This window comes from Diabrotica virgifera, chromosome 4 (genome assembly GCF_917563875.1).
Source record: "Diabrotica virgifera virgifera chromosome 4, PGI_DIABVI_V3a".
In the NCBI taxonomy this organism is placed as follows: Eukaryota; Metazoa; Arthropoda; class Insecta; order Coleoptera; family Chrysomelidae; genus Diabrotica; species Diabrotica virgifera.
In genome coordinates this window covers 8,746,297-8,774,033 of record NC_065446.1, presented here as the reverse complement: position 1 = coordinate 8,774,033, position 27,737 = coordinate 8,746,297, and the positions used below count along the sequence as shown (strand labels likewise).

General features: G+C 33.6%; 3 protein-coding genes across 7 annotated transcripts in view; 1 reads left to right on the top strand and 2 right to left on the bottom strand.

Moving 5' to 3' along the window:
• Positions 1-27,737, top strand: part of LOC126882898 (RNA-binding protein Musashi homolog Rbp6) — a 1,676,353-nt gene that overhangs the window by 445,928 nt on the left and 1,202,688 nt on the right. The gene's annotated exons all lie outside the window — the stretch shown is intronic.
• Positions 14,403-17,027, bottom strand: LOC126882902 (uncharacterized). The gene is made up of 2 exons (XM_050647978.1): positions 16,739-17,027; positions 14,403-14,625 (listed from the first exon to the last, which is right to left on the bottom strand). The coding sequence occupies exons 1-2, from the start codon at positions 16,938-16,940 to the stop codon at positions 14,480-14,482; spliced, it is 348 nt and encodes a 115-aa protein (XP_050503935.1). The 5' UTR covers positions 16,941-17,027; the 3' UTR covers positions 14,403-14,479.
• Positions 19,455-20,155, bottom strand: LOC126882901 (protamine-like). The gene has a single exon (XM_050647977.1). It carries the CDS (start codon positions 20,044-20,046, stop codon positions 19,660-19,662), a length of 387 nt encoding a protein of 128 aa, XP_050503934.1. The 5' UTR covers positions 20,047-20,155; the 3' UTR covers positions 19,455-19,659.

Sequence of the window (27,737 nt, the reverse complement as noted above, 5' to 3'; positions counted from 1 at the left end):
TTCAGATTTAATATCATCAGGATTGCTTTCATGTCGTTTTGAAGCACACTCCTTTATTTGAGTATCTCTGAATTTTGGAAAAACACACAAAAGACCAAATACTGAGTTCACTGACCCGTACACTGTCAACCGACGACTCAGCTCAGTAATTAGCTTATCGAACATTGATACATACGTTTCAACCTTTAACTTTTGTCCACCCTGTAGAAAAACTTCATTGGAATTAGCATAAACGAAATGTAGTTTTCTTGCTTGCTTTAGTTTACTCGCGTCGGAATATTCAGAGTATTGTAGATCGCACGTCTTCTGCTTGTAGTAAGCAAAATTATCCCTCGGACATTTTATTTATTTTTTTTTTGGCTTGGACTATGGTCATTCAGCCAGTCTCAATCAAAAGTAAATGTATTAAAGATATTGCCAATTAGTGAAACTTGGTTATTATAATATTATTACAATTTTTTACTTCTTATTTACCTACTCATTACAGCTAATGTACATACTATGTTAATAAATATAAATATATTATATTACTTAATGTTTATCAAGAACACATAGTGTATACATTTTACAAATAAAAATATTAATCTTAATATTAAAATAAATGCATTCTTTTTTGTATTTTATTTTAGTTTTTTTTTTGTTTTTCGTTTTGTTTTTTTTTGTCACTACGATAGGATGTCAACCCGGTTCATCCCCGCGGAGGTTTAAATCCTCTTAGTGATTTTTTCTTTAATATTGGACATTTTAAGAACCCCAAAAGTGAATTTAGAAGCTGAACTGCAGTTTCAAGTGATTTTTAATTATTTAAAGTGCAAAGCAGATTTGAAAGCGGTCTTGTGCATGTGCCCTTGCAGTCCATCTTGTGCTGCTTGTTCTTTTAAGGACTAGACTAGGTCGTGGAGAATGAGATCGCTTAGTGGAGTTTCATTTAAGCATTTGATCATAACTTTCCAACGGTGAGTAGAGACCGAAAAAAAGTTGTACACGGACTGAATAAACCCAAAATACGATATTCCATTTGAGGAAGAATATGTCAGCAAATTTCTTTTAATTTTCGTTCCACTGATATGCTTTCGAAAAACCATAGATTGAGTAAAAATCTTGTAATGCCTTCAAAATTTCTTTTTGATGCTGAAACACTTCCAACAGAGTTTTTTTACATTCTGAAGACCTTTCCCAATCCAAAATTTTCTTACATTTTCAGTTATTGTATTTCCTAATCCTATTAGTCCAATTTAGGACCCAATTTATTTTCAACTTCAATTTATAACTTAGTTTCGATTGCTGGTTCTTTAATTTCTTAAACTGAAATAGAACTGTCGTTACATGTTTTTTCATTTTGTTCAGTTACGAAATCTATGTTTCCTTCAGTTATTTCTATTTCATCACATTCATTTTCATTGGTTGCAGCTTCACTAGCTATGAATTTCCGTGTGAAACTGAGTTTAAATAAGTTTTGCGTAGATCTTGCTTAAGGATCTTTTCTCTCTCCTGCTTTTTCTTGTGTTTTATGCTCCACTCTAGAATATTTTTTCTTGTTTCCATCTATAGTACTGTTTCTTTTACCAACGGGCATTCATTAGCGATTTATTTTCACAACATAGACTTCTATGCGGACAAAAGTATGCATTGTAATAGTTTTATAGGTCCACCATCACTATTATGGCACTGCAAGATACATATTTGAATTTTTCAACATAATATGATTTATAGTTTTATTTAATTCTAATTATTATTTTTTCGTTTTGAGACCTGCGAGGCCCCCTTTGGGCCCGAGGCCCCTAGGCAACTGTCTACTTTGCCTAATGGTTAATCCGGCACTGGCCCCAATGATTTTGTAATGGACTCCACAATGGGGAGGATCGGCGACCGTGGCTGGCAACTGTCGCTCGTCTGGAATGGCACGTTTAATTTACATAAGAATTTACGGCTAATCATCGGAAGCTACTTTGTGGCGCCACAGAGTAGCGCTGCAGAGTGATTCGTCGGTTTTTGCGCTTAAAGGTATATATAGATATGCCGTGCGTTCGTGGCGCCGACAGAAGTTGGATCGTGTGCGCACCGTTTGTCTGCCACTTGAAAACACGTAGGTACTAACGCGTACTAATCTAACGAACCCGCCACGAACGCCTAGCTCACAAACGGCGCGAAGTGTTCGGAGCGCATATCTATAAGTACCTTAATGATTCTCTTGAAACAAATTTACAGCTGGCGTATTACACAAAGAATGGTTGACGTCGATTTTTATTTGTCTTCCCAAAAAGAAAAACGCAAGATGCGCAATGCGGCGATTACCGCACCATTAGCTTGATGTCTATGTGCTAAAACTTATACTGAAAATCATCCGTATCGGAATATATCAAAAACTGGACATAGACATTAATGATACGCAATTTGGGTTTCGCAAAGTGCCTGGACGTCAATCAATATATTTATGCGTGTTTTATTGACTATTGACTATAATAAAGCATTCGACAAAGTCCGGCATAAACAATTGATGCTTGCCCTGAAATCAAATAAGATAGACTACAATGACCTCAGGATGATATCGAATTTATACTGTTAGCAGCGAGCAAAAGTACGTGTTGACGAAAAACTGTCAGACGAAATTGAAATCAGACGTGGGGTGAATGTCTACTCGGAACAAGTCCAAAAAAGCTTTTGAAGGTGATCCAATTGGAATAAAGGTAAATAGAGTTCCCATTAACTAATTATCAAATGCACATCCGCATATTATGCGGATGACACTGTTATCTTAGCCGAAAATATTGAGGATCTTCAGAGACTGATGACCAGCATAGCGGAGTATGGACAAGAATACGGTCTAACAATCAACGCCCAGAACAAACAATTTATGAGGATTCAAAAACTCAAAGAAACAAGGAAAATCTTCTCATAAACGGAATCAAGATCTTGTATTAACCACAATGTAATCTGGAATAAGAACATCAAGGGAAAAACAAAAAAAAAATGATATACCAAACAATAGTAAGAAGCATCATGATGACTAGACTTAGGCAAATATGTAAATAAAAGAGTATGAAATATGCGCATAAATATGCAGCAAAAATATGCATATCTATGTAGACAATATGCAATATTTACAATATTTTTTTATTTACAAAAATATTTACAATATCTTCACATGTTTTATTAATTAACATGTACCTACCTATGTATTTTACAATTTTAACACATAAATGATATTATTTCGAATTGTGGTAACAATAAATTATCAAATGCTGTTCAAAATTTTCATTTTTTTTTTCAAATTGAATATAATAGGTGGTTCTAAATTAAGTGGTTCGGAAAATGTCCCAGCTTCTACTTGAATCACTTCAGAAAGAACCTGGTAACTACTGTTTATTTCCATGGTTGCTTTAAATTTTTGGAAAATTTCTTTCCCAATATGTATTACTTTTAATGTTTTGACACAATGACTCTAATTATTTTATTAAAAATATACTGTCTAACAATGATAATTTCAATTTGGAAGATTCTACATAATTGGGTAATAGTTTTCTGAACAAAACACACTGCGTATTTTACAACAAAAATGAAATCTTCAAAATAAAAATTTTTACCTAGAGGTATAAACTGTCAGATTTTGGAACCCTTGTATCAAGGACAAAACGTGACAAAATGTATAAGCCGGTATCTTTTATTAGTTAGTACATTGCGATACCAAAAATTTGGACGCCTAGAGATTATAAAACAAAATAAATTATTGTAGACCATTGTAGTGCATCTGTAAAAATATTAGTACATTTGGACGTTGAGAGGTGACTCAATTTTTTTTGCAGAAATTGCTTAAAAATAAATCAAGTAATAATATTTGAGTTATCCTCCCTCTCAAAAAGGTCCGGAACTTTGTTTAAATAATCAAAATGTCAAAAAATAAAGGAAAAATTCGATTTTTTTTATTGGTTTTTTGATTATAACTTTAAAAGTATTCATTTCTGGGAAAAGTCGTACAAACATAAAAGTTGTGTAATTAAATTTCCTATAATATAAAATTGGTTAAATATTTAAAAAATAGTTACCCTTGTTGCAAAATAGCAATAATTGAGCAAAAAACATACAAAAACAAGTATTCGCAATTTACGTTTTTCTACCATTTATGGTAGACTTTTATGCTATACTAAAACTTTTTTGATACAGTAAAACAATGCTGTAAATTTAATTAAGATCGATTTAATAGATTTTGGAAAATAAATTTTGCAATCCAGCTTTCGCAAAAAAAAAATCATTTTTTCAAAATGTTACAGGACTGAAAATAAAGCAGATAGCAAGTTGAATTTTTTTTTCTTATAGAAGCGTACTGTACCTTTCATTTTCAATTTGCAAAACTAAAATCGATTAACTATCACGGCGTCAGGATTTTTTTTTAAATAAACATTAATTATTGGTGCTACGCGCAGGACAGCGGATAGTTTGCTCTGATTGGGCATTCCAATGAGCTTTGATAATGATTGATACATTTTAATTTTTATTACATTTCGATATAAATAAATTAATTTTTTTATTGCAAAATAAAAACACATACTCTATCCTTTGAAATAACACTTTGTTAACAAAAAGTTTCTTTGTTCATATATTTTAAGTAAGAGAATAAAAGTTTATTATTTTTAAACATATGCAATTGTTTAAACAATATTTCACAAACAATAATAAAATTTGTTTGATTTTTGTGGAATTAAAATATTAAAATACAACAAAATATAGAGTAAGAAAATAATATATTAGATAAAGATTGGAAGAAATTTTGGTGAAAATCAACTTGTGTGAATCGTGCGTAGTACCAAAAATTAATGTTTATTTAAAAAATTTCCTGACGCCGTGGTAATTAATCGATTTTAATTTTGCAAATTGCAAATAAAAGGTACAGTATACTTCTATAAGTAAAAAAAAACCAACTTGCTATCTGCTTTATTTTCAGTCCTGCAACATTTAAAAAAAATTAATATTTTTTGCGAAAGCTGGATTGCAAAATTTATTTTGCAAAATCTGTTAAACCGATCTTAATGAAATTTACAGTGTTGTTTTACTATATCATAAAGTTTTTCTGGGTAAACTATGAAGGTCCTAGGTGTAGCATAAATGGTTGAAAAACGTAAAATGAAAATACTCGTTTTTGTATGTTTTTTTCGAAATTATTGCTATTTTGCAACAAGAGTGACTATTTTTTAAATTTTTAACCAATTCTATATTATAGGAAATTTAATTACGCAACTTTTATGTCAGTACAACTTTTCTCAGAAATGAATAGTTTTAAAGTTATAATCAAAAAACCAATAAAAAAATCGAATTTTTCCTTCATATTTTGACATTTTGATTATTTTAACAATGTTCCGGACCATTTTGAGTGGGAGGATAACTCAAATATTATTATTTGAGTTAATTTCAAGCAATTTCTGCAAAAAAAATTGAGTCATCTCTCAACGTCCATCTCAAAACAGATGCGCCCTGGACTATTGAGATTTCCAAGCGATTTGTTATCTGAATATAAAGAGATATGTATAGTTACAACCTAAATTCCAAATTATATGCACTTTATGCACACTTACATAAAAATATGCAAAATTGGAAATTTTTGCATTTTTTATGCAAAATATGCAATTTGCATATTTGCCTAAGTCTAATGATGACATATGCAGCAGAAATTTGGGTCATAAACAAAAAAACCCAAAAGAACATTCCGGCAATCGAAATGGAATACTGGAGAAGATGCTGTGGTCTCACCAGAAGAGACAGAATACCAAATTAAGAGATAAGGAGAAGAATGCAAGTGGGAAAAGATGCTTTGCAATATAATATACATGAGGGAAGAATAAAATGGTACGGCCACGTACGCAGAGCAGAAAACACATGGATAAACAAGGTTGCAGAATGGAGCCCAAGAGGAACAAGACGGAGGGACGACCGAGAAGATCTTGAAAAAATTAAGTCGACGTAGCCATGTCTAAAAAAGGATTGGAAGACGGAAACTGGGAAGATAACAAAAATGTAAGTCCTGGCAGACGGAAGGGAAACGGTATTAGCTGTAGACAACCCTTTATATACAGTATGGTGCAAATGAAAGGAATAAATCCGTCATTTCGTAAACCGGCGACTTTACGGAAAAATCCCGAAACAGGTCGATTTTTATTTTTAAATTATGATATGTTGGCATGTATGTCACACAAGTGACGTCATCCATCTGGGCGTGATGACGTAATCGATGATTTTTTTAAACGAGAATAGGGGGTCGTGTGCTAGCTCATTCGAAAGGTTATTCAATTCTCTATTTAGTAATATAAACATTAACATCGTTATTTATACAGGGTGTCCAAAAACAATTTCTTTATATTAAATTAATTGACAAAAAAGAACAATATATGTAATTTATTTAATTCAAAATAAATTTACTACTGTCAGAAAACAGAAAAAAATATTTATTTGAAAAATTAACATTGCTTTTCGCTTAAATTAATTGTTCAAACTTCCAAAAAGCACGTGCTTAGCGGGAGCTGGCTTGAACATTGAATTTAAGAGGAAACAGTAGCGATCAACAGGTAGCGAAAACGCGTTCCACGATTGCGGCTGTAATTTTGAATATTTTTTCGAGATATTTGGTACACGTATTCGTAATATAATAAAGAATGGCGGTACAGAGCCCAATTTGAATAATATATTATTATGTGGAAAGTACTCTGTAATTAAATACAATATTAAAAATAAGAGCCTGTACCGCCATTAAGAAGAACAAAAAAATACACTTTCTTCAAATAAACTTTTTTATCCGATGCCTAGATTTTGGGTCATTTTGGAACTACTGAAATTTTTTATTTTATTAGTAGTTCCAAAATTACACAAAATCTAGGCATCGGATAAAAAAGTTTATTTGAAGAAAGTGTATTTTTTTGTTCTTCTTAATGGCGGTACAGGCTCGTTTTTTAATATTGTATTTAATTGCAGAGTAATTTCCACATATTAATATATTTTTCAAATTGGACTCTGTACCGCCATTCTTTATTATATTACGAATACGTGTGCCAAATATCTCGAAAAAATATTCAAAATTACAGCCGCAATCTTGGAACGCGTTTTGGCTACCTGTTGATCGCTACTGTATCACCTTAAGGGAAGAGCAATGTTTATTTTTCAAATAAATTTTTTTTCTGTTTTCTGATAAGAGTAAAAAGTATTTTGTATTAAAAAAACTATATACTTTCTTCTCTTTGTCAATTAATTTAATTTAAAAAATTGTTTTTAGACACCCTGTATAAATAATTATGTTAATGTGTACATTACTGAATAGAGAAATAAATATTTCTTTATTCCTTTCATTTGCACCATACTGTATAATAATTGTATAATTTTCATTACTATTGTATCTGGACAATATTCATAATAATATGAATTATGAATCCATATTATGGAGTCATATTAATCATGGATTTGTTTGTCAACCGATTCTTGTAGATAAAGATATTTTTGTACTTTACTTTATTTGTACTCTGAAATCGATCGAAACTATACTCAAGTTTGTGAAAAAGATTGTTATGAATTTGGGTAAGGCCGCATCTGTCTTAGGGTGCTCATTAGTGTTGGAGTAACCCGTATACATATACACACGGACCGTTAAGCGTAAATCTTTTCGAGTGGCTACGAACACGCTGTCAAGCCTGCAGGAAAAAATTCTTGAAATTGTTTTTCGCTGGAAGAACATGCTACCGCCTGCATACCACTCTAGTAGGGTTGTTATTTTATTTAGGATTTATCTAAATAGTACTTGGGAAATATACTCACATGTTAAAATATATAAATATTATACATATTATAATCGTGAAGATGAATTGAATAGGGTATGTATACTACTGAATTAATATTCCGCGGACTCACAGTCTACCTTTTTACAGACTAGAAAATCGCAAATAAATCTAAAGTAACTGAAACGTGTTCGTATAAATCTATTTGAGCATAATATACAGTGCGTCCATAAAGTAACGCATAAATTCATTATTTCGTAAGCCGGCGTCTTTAAGGAAAAATCTCGAAACAGGTCGATTTTTATTTTTAAAATACAATTTTTTGGCATATATATTATACTAGTGACGTCATCCATCTGGACTTGATAACTTAATCGATGATTTTTTTAAATGAGAATAGGGGTCATGTGATAGCTCATTTGAAAGGGTATTCAATTCTGTATTCACTAGTATAAACGTTACCATAATTATTTATACAGGGTTGTATAAACAGTGCTTTTATATTTAAATTAATTGAGACAAAAAGAAGAATGTATGTAATTTATTTAATTCATAATACGTTTTACGGTTGGCAGAAAACAGGAAAAACATGTTTATTTGACAAATAAATATTGCTTTTCGCTTAAATTCAATGTTAAAGCTGCCACCCACCTGCCTCTTGGAAATTTGAACATTATGTTTAAGCAAAAATCAATCTTTATTTTTTCAAATTAAGCACTTTTATGTTTTCTGGGAGAAGTAAAATATATTTAGAATCAAACAAATTACATAGGTAGGTACATTTATTTTTTTGTGTCAATTAATTTAATTTAAACAATTTTTTTTGACACTTTGTATAAATAATTATTTTTGTGTTTAAATTAGTGAATAGAGAATTAAATACCTTTCAAATGAGCTATCACATGACCCCTAAAATAATCATCAATTACGTCATCACGCCCAGATGGATGACGTCACTAGTATGATATATATGCCAAAAAATCGTAATTTAAAAACAAAAATCGACCCGTTTCGGAATTTTTCCTTAAAGTCGCCGGTTTACGAAATAATTAATTTATGCGTTACTTTATGGACGCACTGTATAAAACTATTAAAGACATTTTTAATTTGCCAGTATCTAGGAGTTCAACTTCACTTTTGAAAATAGTTTTGATTGAAAATTAGCAAATATATGGTTCTAACATATCGTCAGATCATATCCCTGTTATTGGTAAATTTGGGTTTACATTTAAGAAAGTTACAAAAAAGAATATTAACAAAAAATGTGTATCAGAAGACTCAAATATGTAAGGAAACAAAAAAGACAGTGACACGGATCCTTTCAGGGTAGCTAAGTACGTGTCACATGGGACATGTCACAAACATACAAAAAAAAACAAAAACCATTAAAAATATGTATTACGATTACGACCCTATTGACGTGGTTTTAGCATTTTTAAATAACTAAATGTCAATTTAGAGCTCAGAAACATAAATATATACAGTGCGCTAGAATAAGTGTTACCCCCCTTATTACCTTATTTATTTTTACGACATAAGCAAAACGCTCGGACGTGTCAATTCTTAAAATAATCATAGTGTATTATAGCATTAATGTTTCGAACTTTACGCGAGCGCTCTTCAGGTGACAGGCATGACTTTGATTTTTTTTAAATGGGAAAGTACATCATGTGACACCTCATTTAAAATCTTTTGAAATGCTGATTACAAAAATGTATAATACTTTGATCCTGTTTAAGAGCGTAGGCGGAAAATTTCGGTGTCGAATTCTTTTTAAACGCATTTTTTTTTTTCGAATCCTGAGAAAGCTAATAAGTATTTTTGAAAAATTTAAACGCAGAATAAAAGATCACATTATTATGGAGGGCTGGTAGTCTCTTGGAATAAAAAAAAGTTTCTTTTGAATGATATATTTGAAATTAAAAATCAGACTAAATTTTCTCTTTTTTTTTCACACCTGTGACTTATTAAAATAAACATTATAGAAGTTCTCAGGCACTTTTGACTCTCGATAATACTGTAATATTTTATTCTGCGTTTGAATTTTTCAAAAATGCTTATTAGTTTTCTAAGGATACAAAAAAAATAAATGGGGTTAAAAATAATTCAACCGAAATTTTGCGCCCACGCTCTCAAATAGGATTAAAGTATTATACATTTTGGTAATCAATATGTCAAAAGCTTTTAAATGTGGTGTCACATAATGTACTTTCCTATTTAAAAAAATCAAAGTTATGCCTGTCACCTGAAGAGGGATCGTATAAAGTTCGAAACATTGATGCTATAATATACTATGATTATTTTAAAAATCGACCTGTCCGAGTATATTCTATAACACTATGGGACACTGTTGAATTACGGGAATATCCGTCTGTGCGGTTTCTGGTCATTTAGCTTCGAGAATAAGCTACAGTTGGATATTTCGTGCTATTTTGATTGCTCATTTTCATAGTTGATTTGTTCGTGAACAGATTAACGTATTTGGTGTTGGGGAAGTGGAAGGGAGAGGGTTGACAAATGACAAATGTATGTATCGTAAAATTGTGCCCCCCTTAGAACAAAAATCGACGTGTTTCGGCATATCCTTAAAATCTAATAAATACTGCCAAATATCGAGGTGGACTGTTTTCTTTGGCCCACCCTGTAAAAATAACAATAATTATGATAATATAAGTACCTATATTAAAAATTAAATAATAAATTTAATCTTTTTAATGTGACTTAGAACTAAATAGATATGCAAAACAAATTTCAAATAAGACACTAGTTTCCCATTAATAGCAGTAGAGCGAAAGACGAGCAATTTGCCTGAACATATCTCGGATACACTTTCTTGGCACTCGGCAGGATCCTTTCGTTTGCCAAATCACCTCGACTATAACCATCTATTTGGATTTCAGATCCACTGTATCACTGTTAGGGATGATTTCAGTTATATTACATGCTTGCTTAATCTTATTAACAAAGCATGGCACAGAGTCTCTTCGCGAGACTTTGTTTAGATGAACAACACACAATAAATTCGTCCAGATCAGTGCCAGCTACCGGTGGAGTGAGCAGCTTTGGAGCTTTGGTAATTATGTAGAATGTGTGTAGAAGATACAATGTTATCGCATCAAGCAATGTCCTCTTCACAGAACTTTGAACAAAAATTTAGTTTAAAATAATCTGTTTTTCCGTCTATATATCCACTTCTAACAATGTAAGCATTTTAAGACAGTTTAAAAAGTCTTGACAGTTTTAAAAAAGTTAAAAGCAGAGAAAAAAGACTTTAGAATATGGTCGTAAAAAAAAACAAAGACAAGATTATTTAATATCTTGTAACCTTTTGAAAATTTGAAAATAAAAAAATTCAGTTTGCAGTAATTTGGAAGGTGTATTGGTACAAAATCCAGAAGAAAATGAATTTCTGATAATCGGCTGTATACCAAAAATCACAAAGTTGTTATTAAAAAATCCTTTGTAAAAGGTAATTTATGTAAAATTTCATTTTTAGTGGTGCCACTACTGGAGTTACAAGGTATACATGGTTAAAGTCACTAAAGATTTGGGTGAAAACATTTTATTCTTGTTCTCATGATCATTTTTCAGTGCGTCATTAATTATGACGTCATATACTGTATTGGGTGTGTCGAGACTTATTTCATGTAATTATTGACGAATCTGACAGATGCCAGAATCATACTTAGCCACAGGTGAAAAGCTTGTGGAATTAAACTAATTAGTAATTTAGTAGATTTGATTTTTACACAATATGTTAACATGTAGGTATTTTTTATAAAGGGGAATAAAATTAAAAAGTAAACAATATTGTTAATTAAATTTATAAATATGGAAACATTAAAAAATGACACAAAACTATCCATAAACTGTGTTTTTATCTTCTTCTCTAGGTGCTGTCTCCGCTTCAAAAGTTGGCAATCATCAGAGCGATCTTTATTTCTAAAACCGCGGTTCTAAATAATTCATTGTTATTACATCCAAACCAGTTCCTAAGGTTCTTCAGCCATGAGTTACGTCTCCTTACTATGGATCTTTTTCTTGCAAAATGACTTGGAGTATTAGAATATATTTATTCTAACGAACTAAATTCTAAACCAAAATACAAAACTAACTTTTAACGAACTAAATTCTAAACCAAAACACAATATAATGCACAAAAACGTTATGAAACACAAGGAAAGTCGAATTCGAAATTTCAAAATGACAGGTACACAAACTACTGACCTGAATAATAACCGTCACTTGACTCTTTGACACTTCTAAAAAATGGCCAAAATGGACGAAGTTTTCGTCAAATGTTCGTAATACGTGTATTTGATTGGCTAGAAAAAACGCGCATTCTAAATATCAACGAATCAAACGTAGGTTAGGAATAGACATCTTATGTATATAACCATTGTAATGCTGCATTATTTTTGTGTTTAATCACGGAGCTACCGCTTTTTCCGTCTCATCTAACTTAATGCATTAGAGAGAAATCGAAAAACTGTGACGCACTGAAAAATGATCATGAGAACAAGAATATAACATTTCAAGGGTTTTAATGGCTTAGAGTCGTTGCTTGAATGGCCCAAATATTTAGTGGCTTTAACACTTAACTACCTTGTAAGAGCACACGAAGTTGGAATTGTCATTTCGTAAACGTCCTGTAGCTCTGAAGGGCTAATTTTAGTAATTCATAATCATTCAACTTCTTCCGTCCACTGCTGGACATAGGTCTCTCCCATTTTTCGCCATTATCCACGGTTCTGTGCATCTTGTTGCCATTTCTTGGACATTCGTTTAATGTCGACCATCCAGCGTGTTGGTGGTTGTCCTCTCTACGTGACCTGCCCAATTCCATTTCAGCTTGGCTATACTTTCGACATCAGTGATACCTTTTCTTTTCCTTAGATCTTGGTTCCTTATTTTGTATTTTTTTGTTACGCCGAGAATCGATCTTTCCATGCGCCTTCCCATTCGTCGTTGAAATTCGCAGGCCTGATTATCCTTGCTTATTCTGATTTCATGAACGAGAAATATGTACCTACTTTTCTGTCAATTCGGTCACTTTTCTTTGGATGGTTAGGTGTTTGCTGGGAACTAAATTTGTCATAAATTTGGTCTAAATTTCATTTTTAGACCTATTGTTGAAGATACGTCTTCTAATTCTTGTAGCATTTGTTGTGCTTCACCCAGATCTTCGGTAATAAGGACTATATCGTCGGCAAAACGCAGATGATTGAGCTTTTTCCCATCTATTTTTATTCCTCTATTTTCCCACTTTGGCATTTTAAAGGCGTATTCGAGGACCGTTATAAATAATTTAGGTGAGAGAGTGTCGCCCTGTCTCACACCTCGCTTGATATGAATTTCTCTGGTGGTATCATGTGGTTTTGTTTTACACGCATTGAGGCGTTTTGGTACAATGTTTGTACTACTTCGTAAACCGGTAGTCTATTTTACTATTGTTCAGAGCAGTTATAATGCTGTCTAATTCCACGGTGTAATATTTAGTCTAATAACATCGTATATTATTCGTTATACAAACATTTTGACTAAGCAAAACAAAATATTTAAATAATAAATATGTTATTTTATTTTCAGCTTTTATTAAAAAAGATAAAATAGAAGAATGCACGAGAAGAACAATAAAGGATGAAGCCAAAAATATATGTAAGGATGGGCCCAAGTAGGGAAAATGTAAATGTAAAATTAGTAATAAAAGATTATTATTGTAAGTTTTGGACATATTTCATGTCATGGGACATGAAATTACGATTGGCAGAGATAACCAGACACATGAACTGAATAGAAGAATCGTTCTTGGGCGGGCAGCACTTGGAAAACTGAGAGAAACTTTTAAAAGTGTGTTGCCCACATGCCTAAAGAGAAAGGTATTTCATCAGTGCGTACTCCCAGTCTTGACGTACGGATCAGAAACACTTACCTTAACTAAAGCCTCGGCTACCAAACTAAGAGTCACGCAGAGAAGAATGGAGCGGTCAATGTTAAAAATAACTCTGCGAGACAAAATCAAAAACGAAGAAATCAGGAGAAGAACAAAGGTGACTGACTCATCGAAAGGATAGCCAGGTTGAAGTGGAGATGGGCAGGACACATAGCTAGAATGACAGATAGGCGATGGACAAAAAAGGTTATTGGAATGGAGGTCAAGAGAAGACAAGAGAAGCGATGGACTGACGACGTAAGAAAGCTAAATAAAAACTGGATGAGAGCGGCGCAGGATAGATGGGTTGTAAACGAGGGGAGGAGGCCTATGTTCAGCAGTGGATATTTGAGGCTGGATGATGATTTTAAGTTTTTATTATTACCTCAAATGCGATTAAAATAATAAAATAATAATAATACTAAGTTCTTTTATCGAGTTTCCGGTACTTTTCGAAACCTAGTCTTCCATTTAGGTTCAAATGGTCACTTCGGTCTTACGCAACGTTTAGGTAGGGGGAGGGGTGGTACAGAAAAACGTTAGGGTGCGTTACATCGGGGAGGGGGGTCAAAAATTGCTTTATGTAATACTTGAACGCTCCCATAGATCTGAATGGAAGTTTTTCGAGGAGGTCTATGTCCAGCAATGGACGACTATGGGCTGATTATGATGATGACTATGACAGTAAAAGTAATAAACTCAAAGTGAGCGAAAAAATATCAACCCGGAATTTTACTTTTATTTAACTTCATATCAACACTATCAATTTACATTACAGAATTTGAAAACAAAATTTTTATTTTTTAATGGTGCTTCGTCGATGTGATTTGGAACGTTTACGGGACCTACTCCTATTTCGGCTCCTCCGTCTTCTACCTATCCTTATCTTCTTCCTTCTTGATCTTCGTGCTATAGTTGAGTATGGAGTCTTAGATTTCGCCCCTAAAATATAAATAGGAATAAAGTCTAATAATGTAATACATATCATATTTTTTTGCAAGATGGTATAGACCGAAAGAATACAGTTAGATTAATAATTATACTTGGGATTTATCCTATCCAACAAAATCAATAAACTAACAACTTCATTTAGATGAACAACAAGGATTTAGATCCGGAAGATCCTGCGTTGACGCCTTATTTGTACTAAGACAAATCGCAGAAAAGGCCACCGAGTACAATAAACCAGCATCTCTATGTTTTATAGACCTGACAGAAGCTTTTGATCGCATCCAAGTCGAAGACATCTTACACCTACTGTATAGAAGAAACATACAAATCAATATTATACAAACCATCGAAAAAATCTACTTCCATAATCGAGCTAACACAGTTTATACCAGTACAAAGCGGGGTCAGACAAGGTGACTCGTTAAGCCCACTGCTCTTTAATATAATAATTGACGAAATAATACAAGCAGTACGTAAAGGTCATGGTTACAAAATGGGAAACAAAGAAATCCAAATATTATGTTATGCAGATTAACCAACGAACTGTCAATACGGATGAAATGGCCCCGCCCCATTCAAACAGTGAAGCGAGATTGCGGCCAACAGACACGTGAGAGGTCCTGGAGGGAGACAGAGCATGCCAGGGAAAATTTGCTACAACTACCACCATAGTTGCCAGATGTGATTTTATAAATCCCCCACTTAGAAACTGAAATTCCCTCAAATTGAAGCTAAAACCCCTTAAATTTAAATTTTTGCCGCATTTTAATAAATTAGTAGTCAAATGTAGAGAACAGTAAACCAAAATTATACTACTTATCAACAGAAGGCCCTTGAAATAATTCATAGGTCCTATCGTCTTCATCAATAGGCTGGCTTATCAGCAGATCAATTGTTACATGCCGCACAAGATCGAGAACGATATCGGCAAATTGTTATGGAAGCTACCCACCCCTAAAATTTTGGGCACGGTACTTAAAGAAGACGATTATCTTCGATTATATGAGAGTATATTATACAGTTTTATGTATACATATACGCAAATTTAATTTACTATGACCCCTTAAAATCTCATATAATTGCCCCCCCCCCCCACCCATTTCTGCTTAGAAAAATTCCTCTAGACGCTTTCCAATTACTCCAAAATTATGGAAAAATACCGCAAGCTGGCAACCCTGACTACTACTATCAATTTTTTGGTTTACGAAAGATGGCGATTATCTTCTATCCTTCCCTGACTATACTCTCATCCTGGCCGCCGCATTAAATTCACTTCTTGCCCATTCCATCCGTACTGACAGTTCGTTGAGATTAACACACATCTTCAATACAACAGCCAAGAAATACAATAGGATAATATCAGCAGAAAAAACAAATGTATGACAACATCTTAATACCCACTAGGATGTAAAATAGAAATTGATGGGAAACTGATAAAGCAGGAAGCAAGGTTTAGATATTTGGAAATAGATATATCTAGTTACGGAGATGTTGAAGAAGTACGACAACAAAGCTTAAAAGCAAGTAAAGGGCGGGATCTCTTAATGACACAATCTGGAAGAACAGGCACCTAAGACAAGACACAAAACAAGAATCTATAAATAAAATAAAAGTTAATAAAATCTTTTTTTTGGTAAAATTGTGGCTTATTTTCCATTGAAAATAATTGTTTTTAAGAATCTATAAAGCAGCAATTAGACCTATATTGACATACACGGCGGAGACAAGACCTGACACACCTAAAACGAGACGACTACTAGAAACAACAGAGATAAAAATACTTCGACGAATATCAGGGGAAACTCTTTTTGATAGGGTGAGAAGCGAAAACATAAGAAGAGCATGCAATGTAGAAGACATAAATGGATGGGTGACAAAATGGAAACCTGAGTGGAGCGAACATATTAGTAGAATGGCAGAGGATAGGGCTGTACGAATAGCACGAGATAAGTCACCAAATGGACGAAGAAGTATTGGCAGACCAAGAAAAAAGATGGTTCGATAATTTAAACAATTTAGGAGGCTAATATTGAAGAAGCAACAGGCTTTCAAGCCTACATACAAGAAAGAAGAAGAAGAAGGAATTAATGGCAAAATAACATACCAAGTTTATTCCGCAACCTTACTGATTCTGTCTCCAGTTTGTTCAAATTTACTCCGGGTACCGTCTTTTTCATATCCTTTAGAAAATTGTAGAACCGATTTTTGGCAATTTGTCCTGGACTGAAAGGTCTATCATTCTTGATTTTATTTACACCGGATGCACCTCTAGATGGTCTACCTACTGGAGGTTTGCGTGGTGCCATTTTAATACATCTAAATCGTCAGAGAATTTAAAATATTTAACTTGACAACCAAATTAAAATAAAATGACAATTCAAAGCGCACTGATAATGTTGTACTAAATTGCTATTAAAGGTCAATTTACATTTATAAAAAAATAATCATCCACCAATCAATATTGGCAAAATGTTTAAAATGTAGCATAAATCTAATGACGGATCTCTAACGTAAAATAATGCATCTATCTATCAGCTATCTATCTAATTAGCTTTCTTTGGTCCATCTTTGGACATAGGCCTCCCCAATCCTATTCCATTCATCTCTGTCTGTCGTTACGGTCATCCACCTAGAGCCCACGTGCTTATTGATATCATCTGTCCAACTCATTACGAACCTTCCTCTGCTTCGTTTATATTCCCACGGTCTCCATTTTGTAAGAATTTTGTCCCATCGGTCTTCTTGTTGTCTTAAATCGTATCCGCCAAATTTCCATTTAAATTTTTCAACTTCTTGTCTAACATCCCTAACTTTTGTTTTCTCTCCTTATCCACTCGTTTCTCTTTTTATCCAATAGTCTTATGTGCAACATTTGTCTTTCCATTTCTCTTTGCGTTTTCTCGATTTTGTCCATGTTTGCTTTTGTAAACGCCCCCGTTTGGGAAACATAAATGAAGACAGGGAGTTCGCATGGATCGAATACCTTAGTCTTAAGATGTTGTGGATATCTTGTGTTTTTAAGGATGTAGCTTAGTTTGTCCTAATGTCGCACATGCCAGACTAACTCGTCTTGATCCTTGCTCTTTGGTTTTTCCTGTTAAGTTTTATAATTTGATCCAGATAACATTAATTTGAAATGATTTTATTTTTGCACCAACTTCTATAACGATTTTGAAATCTGCTATACTTGGGCCATGTGTTGAGAATGGAAAGATGAACTACTTCAAATCATATTGGAAGGCAAAGTACATGGCAAAAAAACAGACCTGAAGAGATGGTTTGACCGCTTATCCGCAGAAATTTTTCGTGCAACAGTTTCCAAATATGATAATATACGGTGGAATAAAAAAAATAAGTATCCCAGCAAGTTTCCCCAATGTATCCCTTTTGAGTGAGATATTCTATTCTAAAATAATGGGTACATATATTCAGGTCATATTAATTTACATCATTTCTTCAAAATGTCTTAGTGACAATATCTGGCAGGTAGCAGATCTATTAGAACTGAACCCAAATGGATTGTCTACCAACACGGCTGTAGCAATCTAATTCAGCCTCATCCGGTCGATAACTTTTTACAAATAATTCTTTACACAACTTTTAGTTAAACCTATAGATAGTTGGAACAATCCAGAACATTGTTTTACCAGCTAATGTTGTGTATTTTGTGGTGAAATTATATCTTTGGATGGTGAAATGATTGTCAAAAGTAATAGTTTTAAATAACTAGAATCAGTATTACAGAGTAATGGGGAAATAGATGGAGATGCATGCAGGATAATTAGGGTTAGATGGATGAAGTGGAAGGACGTGAGTGGTGAAGCAGTGGTGGAAGCTGAAGGAAAAATTCTATAAAACAGCCATAAAACTGGCTATGATATACGAAACTAAATTCTGGGCAGTTAAAAAGAAAGAGGAACAGCGAATGCATGTAGCGGAAATGAGAATTCTTAGATGGATGAGTGGAGTGACAAAATACATACTAAATAATTAAAAAAGAGTATATTAGGGGTGGCACCTATCGATGCCAAAATGAAGGAGGATAGGTTAAGATGGTTTGGTCATATTTAACGTCCAGAAATTAATCACCTAATACGAAAAATGGCTGAACTACGGGTTGCTGGAAGCAGCAGGAGAGGACGACTAAAGAAAACCTGGGGGAGACGTTAGGGTCAGGATATGTCGGTAAAGGGGATTGATGTTGATATGACCCAAGGTAGAAACTTAAACAGAAATGTAATTAGGGAAGACGGCCCCACATAGCGATAAAGTCAAAGAGAATGATGATGATGATTGATGGTTTTGTCTTCTGTGGATTTGTAGTTTTTCATACTTTTGATCGGCTTATATACCTCGGCCAAACTGGATGGTAATATTTTTACTTTATAAGTTTCTTTTGGTTCATTTAGTTGACCTATTCCACATCTACGTTAAAAAACTCTCTTTGCATTTAATAAAAGTTTTTCAAAATAATGTGTCCAAAATAATGTATTAATACTTCATTTTAACAACTTGCACTCTGCTACTAATTAAATGACCATTCATATTTGTAACTATTTCTGTCTTTTTCACTTTAATGTAGGGTAAAGGAGGGTAAGAGTACGCACTTAGTTTATTTTGGGTTGTAACTTGGGGGAAGAAAGATATAATAATTACTATATTTGTTGAATAGCGATCTTTATTTATTACGTAACAATAAAATCATATTTATTATATATAAAACGTATTATATTTTACACATTATTAGCCTAAATTCTTCTAATTCTTCTAAAAAGGTTTTCCCATATTCTCTACTCTGTATAACGCAACAGAAACGTAAATTTGTTTTAGAAATGTATATTACAAATTACAAAATTTAAGAAGCCATTTAGTTAATCATTGTGTATGATAATAATTTTACAAACGACACGTTTTAAATCCAAATTGTATACAAAATTAATAACAATCTAATACAATTAAAGATTTTTGACATTTTTGGACAAAATTTCTGCACAGATAATTTTAAAAAATAGCAACTATTTTCGTCTACTGCTTAGACGAGCTTCTCCTTCTCTTTCTTCTACTCCCTCGACTTGCAGATCTACTCTTTGATCTACTTTTCGATCTTCCTCTGCCTCGTGACGCACTTCTGTTACGTCGCCTGACTCGAGGTCTATAAGGGGCTAATTTGGCTTGGTCTAGGTATAATTTCTTCTGTTGTTGGTCCATTTTTCTCCACAAATTTCCTCCTTTAATTGCTATATCCTTCACTGACATACCCTCGGCATTCTTTCTAAAGATTCTTAAAAAGTTTAAAAAAGGATTGCGTGTTATTCTTCCCGGTTTGTACTTAACTGGAGTTTTTGCTCCTTTTCGGGTTTCTTCTTTGTTATCATTGGAAGATGGTATGCTTTCATTACTGCCGCGAGCCATTTTTTATAAAAAAATATATTAATTTAGAAAATGAATATTGGCTTTTAAAATTTTCTTTGACAAAAATGTCATAATTTAAGGTGAAAAATGTTCCTTGGCAACTACTACTTTATTTTGTGAAGCAAACATATTTTTCTCTGTCATCACTGAAGACGACATAATTTGACAAGCAGTTTTTGTACTTTGAATCGTTGTTATTGGTGGAGTTATTTGACTTTTATTTCAACCCACTAACGTCCAAAGTATAGTTTTTTCAAATTTAAAAATTTTACTTATACATAATTATTGTTTTTTTTACCCCCTCTGTGGCTCAGTGGTAAGAGCGCCTACCTTTGGATCGAAAGGTCCAAATGGTCGTGAGTTCGAATCTCACCAGGTTCAGGAATTTTTCGTTTATTATAAATTAATAAATGAAAATAGTTTCTGTCCTTGTGGGATCGGTACTCACCGGAGGGACCGCAGACGTTCAGATACAATTAGCGTCTCTTTGCAAAGACAATGACGTCGACTTTGCGAAGTAACAAGACTCTTATAGGTCTGGACCCCGCGTATGAAAAAAAAGTTGACTAATAGCAAGCTGAACAGCTTGTCTAGTCGGACAAACTTTGATATATGGGAATACTGGAACAGGGGAAGTTTTAATTGTGGAACAGGTTAAAAATTTGAAACTCTCATGCAAAAATCAGACTGGTATTTATCACCAAATGGACGTTTTAATGAGTGGAACATGTAGAATATGTCAAATGACATAAATTATGAAAGGTGATAAATTGCAGTCTGATTTTTGCATAAGAGTTTAATCTCTGTTCGGAGAGTTTAAGTCTGTTCTGTCGGACAAAATAAATGTGCCGTTTTCGTGGTCTGACCGTTCCAAATTTTTAACCTGTTCCACAATTAAAATTGCCCCTGTTACAGTGTTCCCATATATCAAAGTTTATCCGACTAGACACCCTTAAGCTATTAACAAATTTTCAGCTTGCAATTAATCAAATTTTTTTTCATACGCGGGATCCAGACCTATTATTCAACACACTCACTACACATGACACTAGTTACCTAACTGCAAAAATTCACCGTACCTACCATGCCAATTGCCATTAGTTGTCGAGGCATTAGCTAAATAAAAAAAATATTGTTTTTAATATGAAAATATTAATTTTATATTATATCTATACAGGGTTGCGAAAAAGTCTGGCAACACGGTAATTTCTCGGAAACCGCTAGAATGATTTTTATAGATTTTGATGGTATGTATATTTAAAGGGTCTTGCGGCCGATATTATAGTGAAAATTACATTGTTGTCAAGTGTTCTGTTTTTCTGGAAATCTAATGAACTTTCTTATTTCAAATGGAACACCCTGTATATTTTGTGCGCTTTGAAGTCCTTAAGAAATACTGATTATTTTTTATGTTATATTTCCTATACCTAAATGCCATAATTTCAAAGTTATTGCTACATTTATTAAAAAAAAAATTTTAAACAAATTATAAATATCAATTCTTTTTGGCTCGGGTAGACATTATTTTAGGTTCTTTGGATCATTGGTAACAAAAAAGGTTATTTGTAATTTTCCTCTAATCGTTTCCGAGTTATAAACAATTTATACTAAAAAATATCGAAAAATGCCGATTTTCTAAGTTTAAAAACATAAGTAAAAAATATTATTTTTAGATCTACGAAGTGCCTAAATTGAAGCTAAAACCTTATTTTATGAGTTGCCTATAAGTTATTTGGCCTTATTTCATTTTAAAATATAGAAACAAGGAATAAAAGTTTAAAGCTGACAGTCTCTAAAAAGTCAACTTCCGTTTCCGTGTGAAAATTAGAAAAATTTATTGTTTAGGCTGTAAATACGAGCATTTGACACTAAAGACACTCAGAATGTACTTGGAGTGCGGAGTCAATGGCAAAGTTTTTGGAATATTGCCAGCCTTGTGGCGGGATCTTTATTATTTCGACAATATCTATTCAATTATTAGACGTTTGTGGGTGTCGAGCAATTACGATTCTGCAACGTTTTCATTCTGCTGTGTTGTCAGCAGAAAAATAAAAACGATAATCTAACCAGAATGCAAGAGCTCGACATACAATTTATGCGATTTAATCATGGAAAATGGCAAAAAAGGTAAAAAGGACGGGAAGATTTATGGCTTGAATTAACCTTAGTAGTATAATTGTCTTTAAGGGAACAAAACTTGACCTAATTTTATATTTTGGTAGATAGAAAATGAGTTCAGGCGAATTTATATTTGGCAGTAGAATGCTCTGTTGGTTATTAAATTATTGGATATTACATTGTACCACGTTGTTTGACACTTAACATTGGGCTATAATTTTGCTAATGCCGGTAAGGTATACAATATCTAACCAGCATTTTGCATTAAAATTTGACAACGTTGAATTATCCTTGTCTGTCTGTACGTCGATAAACACAACAACTCATCCCACGGTTCTTAGACATTTACTACGGTTGCCTACACCGGCTAGTCAATGAACATTAAGCCTGCGATTGCGTCACGAGAGTACAGTAATTTGAATCGTAATATGATTAATCGGTATTTTTATGTCTTGAATGTATGAAAAATAGTAAAGATAGTTTATGAAATAAAGATGTTTGGTGGATTATAATACCCAATTATGGAAAACTGTTGATATTTAAGTGGTTTTGTACTTAAAATTAATCTGGACCGGTAGTTCACGTTTATCCAACGGTTAATGCAAGATTTACGGAAATCTAGGACTTCAATCTCGATTCTACACTGAAAATTTGTCGCTTATACTGAATTTCCATCAATACTGGATTAACTATTGAATACATACCGTCCTTAGCAGTCAGCTAGGATTAGGTGAATTAGAATTCATCATCATCATCATCCCATAGTCGTCCACTGCTGAACATAGGCCTCCTCGAAAAACTTCCATTCAGATCTATCCTGCGCTGCTGCAATCCAGTTGGTACAAATCCTCTTTATGTAGTCAGTCCATCTTGTGGGTGGTCTTCCCGGGTTTCGTCTATCCACTCTCGGTCTCCATCCCAAGATTTTTTTGGTCCACCTATCATCTCTCATTCTAGCTACGTGTCCTGCCCACTTCTATTTAATTTTGGCTCTGTGTTTTATTACTAAGAATTAGAATTACTTGTATAATTTATTGTAAGAATTTAAATAATAGGTAATAAATTTGGCCACACTATAGCCAGTACCTGGCATTCTAAAATTTCATCAACATTATTATTACTTTAATACATAATGTTGGGTGTCTCCCTGAGGGACCGAATTCCAAACGAAGAAATACGTCGTAGAACAAAAACAACCGACGCCGTCGAAAGAATCGCGTCGCTCAAGTGGAATTGGGAAGGACACGTTGCCAGTTTATCAGACAACCGATGGACAAAACGTATTGTCGAGTGGAGGCCACGAGAAGAAGCACTACGGAGCAGAGGCTGACCACCAACCAGATGGGCTGACGATCTGAAACGTATTGTCGGCAACTGGATGCAAGCCGCACAAAACGGAGAAATATGGAAATACCTATGTCCAGCAGTGGACGAGTATGGGTTGATGATGAATACATAATGAAATTTTAACATCTTAACCTACCTTATAAATATATATTCTTATTTACAATGTACTTACTTATGTAAGCTCTTACAATAGGTACGATGTACAGCTGGTTCCTAAAAAAAACTGATACAACTCTTAGTAAGATTTGACCATTTTGAGCAGTGTATTGGATTGGTCTGACGTTATATCATATTTATTATGACAGACAAATAATAAAATAAAAAATCAAGCAACAAACAATTGAAAACATATTTATGTTAATTCATAAATGGTAATAATTATTATTAAGTCTAAATTTTGATAATATTTTGAATTCATGCATTTTATAAAGAGTATATAAATGATAGTTTTTACATAAAATAGGGTTGTTCAGGGTTGTTGTTATTATTTTTATTATTATTAAAGGATAAAACAAACGACTTAACAATATATATTTTGTATAATCATATAATATTTTGTAATATCTTCATCAGCATTGATAACAGCTTGTAGTCTTCAGTCCACCTGTGTGAAAGGAACTATGAAATTGTCTTCTTCAAAGAGCTCTTCACAAACCTGTTGTATACCGTGCCACAGCTCTTCAGCAATTTGGGGTAAAAAATTACGCCGATACAACCGTTTTATAATAACCCCCCACACATTCTCGATTGGGTTTAAATGTGGACTGTAGCTGGGCCATGGTAAGGTTTCGATATTGTTATTCTGGAGCCACTGGTTTATTATATTTGCAGTGTGAACAGGACAATTATCTTGTTGGAGGATAAATTATTTTCTGGATACAACTGTTCTACACTGGGAAAAATGAGGTTTCCTAGAATATTCAGATAAGTCTGCCCAACAAACCTGCCATCAATACGCCATAGCATTCCCATTCCTCTAGATGAAATCCATCCCCGTACATTGCTGGATATCTACCAACATAGAGGTTTAAATCTATTATTATCTGGTCTATACACCCCAATTTCGCCCTTTTTAGAAGATTGAACAATTTTCTCATCTGTAAATATTACCCCGTCCCAAAAATCTTTATTTTGTAGCTAATGGTTTAAAGCAAATATGTTTTGATTGCTTCTGTTGTGGTGTAAGAGCTTGTTTTTTGCTGGAGTTCGGTACCTAAGATGCGATGCTTTAATTCTGCGCCAAGTTGTTGTCTTTCTTCCAGGAAACTTGCATAATTCTTGCAGTTTTCGCATCTTCAAAAGGATTCTCTTCTAATCTCTTCAAAAGCGTACGATCTTCATGAGCGGTAGATATTTGTGGTCTTTCAGAACCTTGCTTTCTTTCGAGAATTTCTAGTTCTCTCCATCCTTTATATTAAAAACTGTTGTTGTGCTTACGTTAAAATGGTTCGCTGCGGCAGATAGTGACTAACCATCTTCTAATTTCGTTACAATTGTTGCTTTTAATTCTTTGCTAGCATGTGGAGCCATTTTTTAAGGTTTAGCCAACTGGAATGGCCCCGTCCCATTCAAACAGTGAAGGCACGAAGGCAGTGAAGCGAGATTGACTGCGACATACAAGAGAGAGGTCCTAGAGAGACAGATAATTTTTCAGGTAAAATTTCCTACAACTACCACCAGAGTTGCCAGATGTGATTTTATAAAACCCCCACTTAGAAACTGAAATTCCCTCAAATCACCCAAATTTAAATTTTTGCCGCATTTTAATAAATTAGTAATCAAATGTAGAGAACAGTAAACAAAAATTATACTACTTATCAACAGAGGGCCCTGGACATAATTCATAGGTCCTATCTTCTTCGATTATGAGAGTATAATATACAGTTCTATGTGTATATTCGCAAATTTAATTTCCCATGACCCCTTAAAATCTTCCATAATTTTCACCCCAAAATATCTCCCAACCATTTCTGCAGAGAAGTTTTCCTACACGCTTCCAAATTACCCCAAAATTGTGGGAAAATACCCCAATCTGGCAACCCTGATACCTGACTAGCAGTGTCAATTTGTTTGTTTACGAAAGATGTCGATTATCTTCCCTCCTTAACCTGAGTATCTATATCTCATCCTGAAGTCATTGGGTGCGTTCGGACGACCACAGCGGCTGGACAGCTGAGCCAGCAGTAGCTGTCAGACGTCACCGCTGGAAGTCAGCCGCTGAGAGATTTACTAAGCTTTCCCTATCACGGCTGGATGCAACCACTCAGCCGATTTCTGCTGACAGCCAGCCGATATGGTCGTCCGAACGCACCCATTAAGTTCGATTTTTGGCGATTCCATCAGTGTTGACAGTTCGTTGGGTTTAACAGAATAAGTTATCAGTAGTAATTGCACAAGAGCTCTGAAATTATTGAATTTTTCCCGAGTGACACTTTGACAGTTTTAATTTCACGAGCCGAAGGCGACTTTGACAAATTATGTCAAAGTGTCACGAGAGCAAAAATTCTATATTAATTTCAGAGGTCGAGTGCAATTTGTTGCGATTATTTCATGAATAAAACTGTTCAAAACCAAAATTTTATTGTAATTTATTTATGTAAGTACAATTAAACACACAGTTTTAATAAATATTTGACGATTGAAAGTCATCACTTTTATAATTTTTAAAACATTAATTGTCATTAATGTCACTGAATGTATTTTTTCGTAGCAACGAATGGCATCTGACGTAATATACTTAACGACGGGAGATTATCAAAAATTATCGATTCAATTCAGATTTCTGTAGCTTTCTATTGGTCAGAATCTCCTATGAATGAAATAATCAGTAGTAATTGCACAAGAGCTCTAAAATTATTGAATTTTTCCCGAGTGTCACTTTGGCAGTTTTAATTTCACGAGCCGAATACGAGTGGAATTATGTCAAAGTGTCACGAGGGCAAAAATTCTATATTAATTTTAGAGTTCGAGTGCAATTTGTTGCGATTATTTCATGAATAAAACTGTTCAAAACCAAAATTTTATTGTAATTTATATATGTAAGTACCAATTAGTGAAATTAAACACACAGTTGGTATAAATATGTATTTGATGGTTGAAAGTCATCACTTTTATAATTTTTAAAACATTTGTCATTAATGTCACTGAATGTATTTTTTCGTAGCAACGAATGGCATCTGACGTAATATGCTTAACGACAGGAGATTATCAAAAACTATCACCTTAATTTGCATGTCTGTAGCTTTCTATTGGTCAGAATCTCCTATGAATGAAATAATCTGACAAATTTTAAGATTTGGCAGTGACAGTGACAGTATGTAAATAATAAGTATTTATCCTTTAAAATACACTGCTCAATTTTCTACAAAATACGCTTTAAGAGTCGTATCAGGTTTTTTAGGAACCAGCTGTACAACTATAATAAATAACGTTTCATGGATAATTCAAAATAAGTTTTTACGGGAAACAACACCAAAATACAAAAATATGTATAAAGTAAACTAGGATATATAAGATAAATAATAACACAAATAATACACATACATCATTATTCTCCTTGCCTTATCCCTATACGGGGTCGGCTTCCCCAATTGTATTTCTCCATAAGTTTCTCTCTTGGGTCATATTAACATCAATCTCCTTTACCGACATGTCCTGCCTAAGCGTCTTCCCCAGATCTTCTTTGGGCTTCCTCTCCTACTCCTTTCAGGAACCCACAGTTCAGCAATTTTTCGTTTTGGGTGATTAACGTCTCGACGCTAAACATGACCAAACCATCTCAACCTATGCTCCCTCATTTTGGCATCAATAGGTGCCACCTTTAGACTTCCCCTAATATACTCATTTTTAATTATCTACTATTTTGTCACTCCACCCATCTATCTAAGCATTCTCATTTCCGCCACATGCATTCGTTGTTCGTTTTTCTTTTTAACTGCTCACAATTTAGTTCCGTATATTATAGCCAGTTTATTGGCTGTTTCATAGAATTCTCCCTTCAGCTTCCATCACTGCTTCATCACTCACTTCCTTCCACCAGAGATATAGCTTTTACGCTCTATGTAAAATTCTCCAATATGAGGATAGAGGTAATTGAATGAATGAATAAATGAGTAATACAGTCGAACCCTCTTATGAGAATCCCTGTTATAGGAATATCCCGGTTTATGGAATATAAATTCAAGTTCCCGAAACATTTCCATTTACTCCTTAATAAATTTATCTGT

Coding starts and splice junctions, on each gene's coding strand:
- LOC126882902 (XM_050647978.1), bottom strand. CDS start 16,940: ATGGCACCACGCAAACCTCCAGTAGGTAGACCATCTAGAGGTGCATCC. Junction 14,626..16,738: donor AAGGTTGCGGAATAAACTTG/GTATGTTATTTT, acceptor TTTATATTTTAG/GGGCGAAATCTAAGACTCCA.
- LOC126882901 (XM_050647977.1), bottom strand. CDS start 20,046: ATGGCTCGCGGCAGTAATGAAAGCATACCATCTTCCAATGATAACAAA.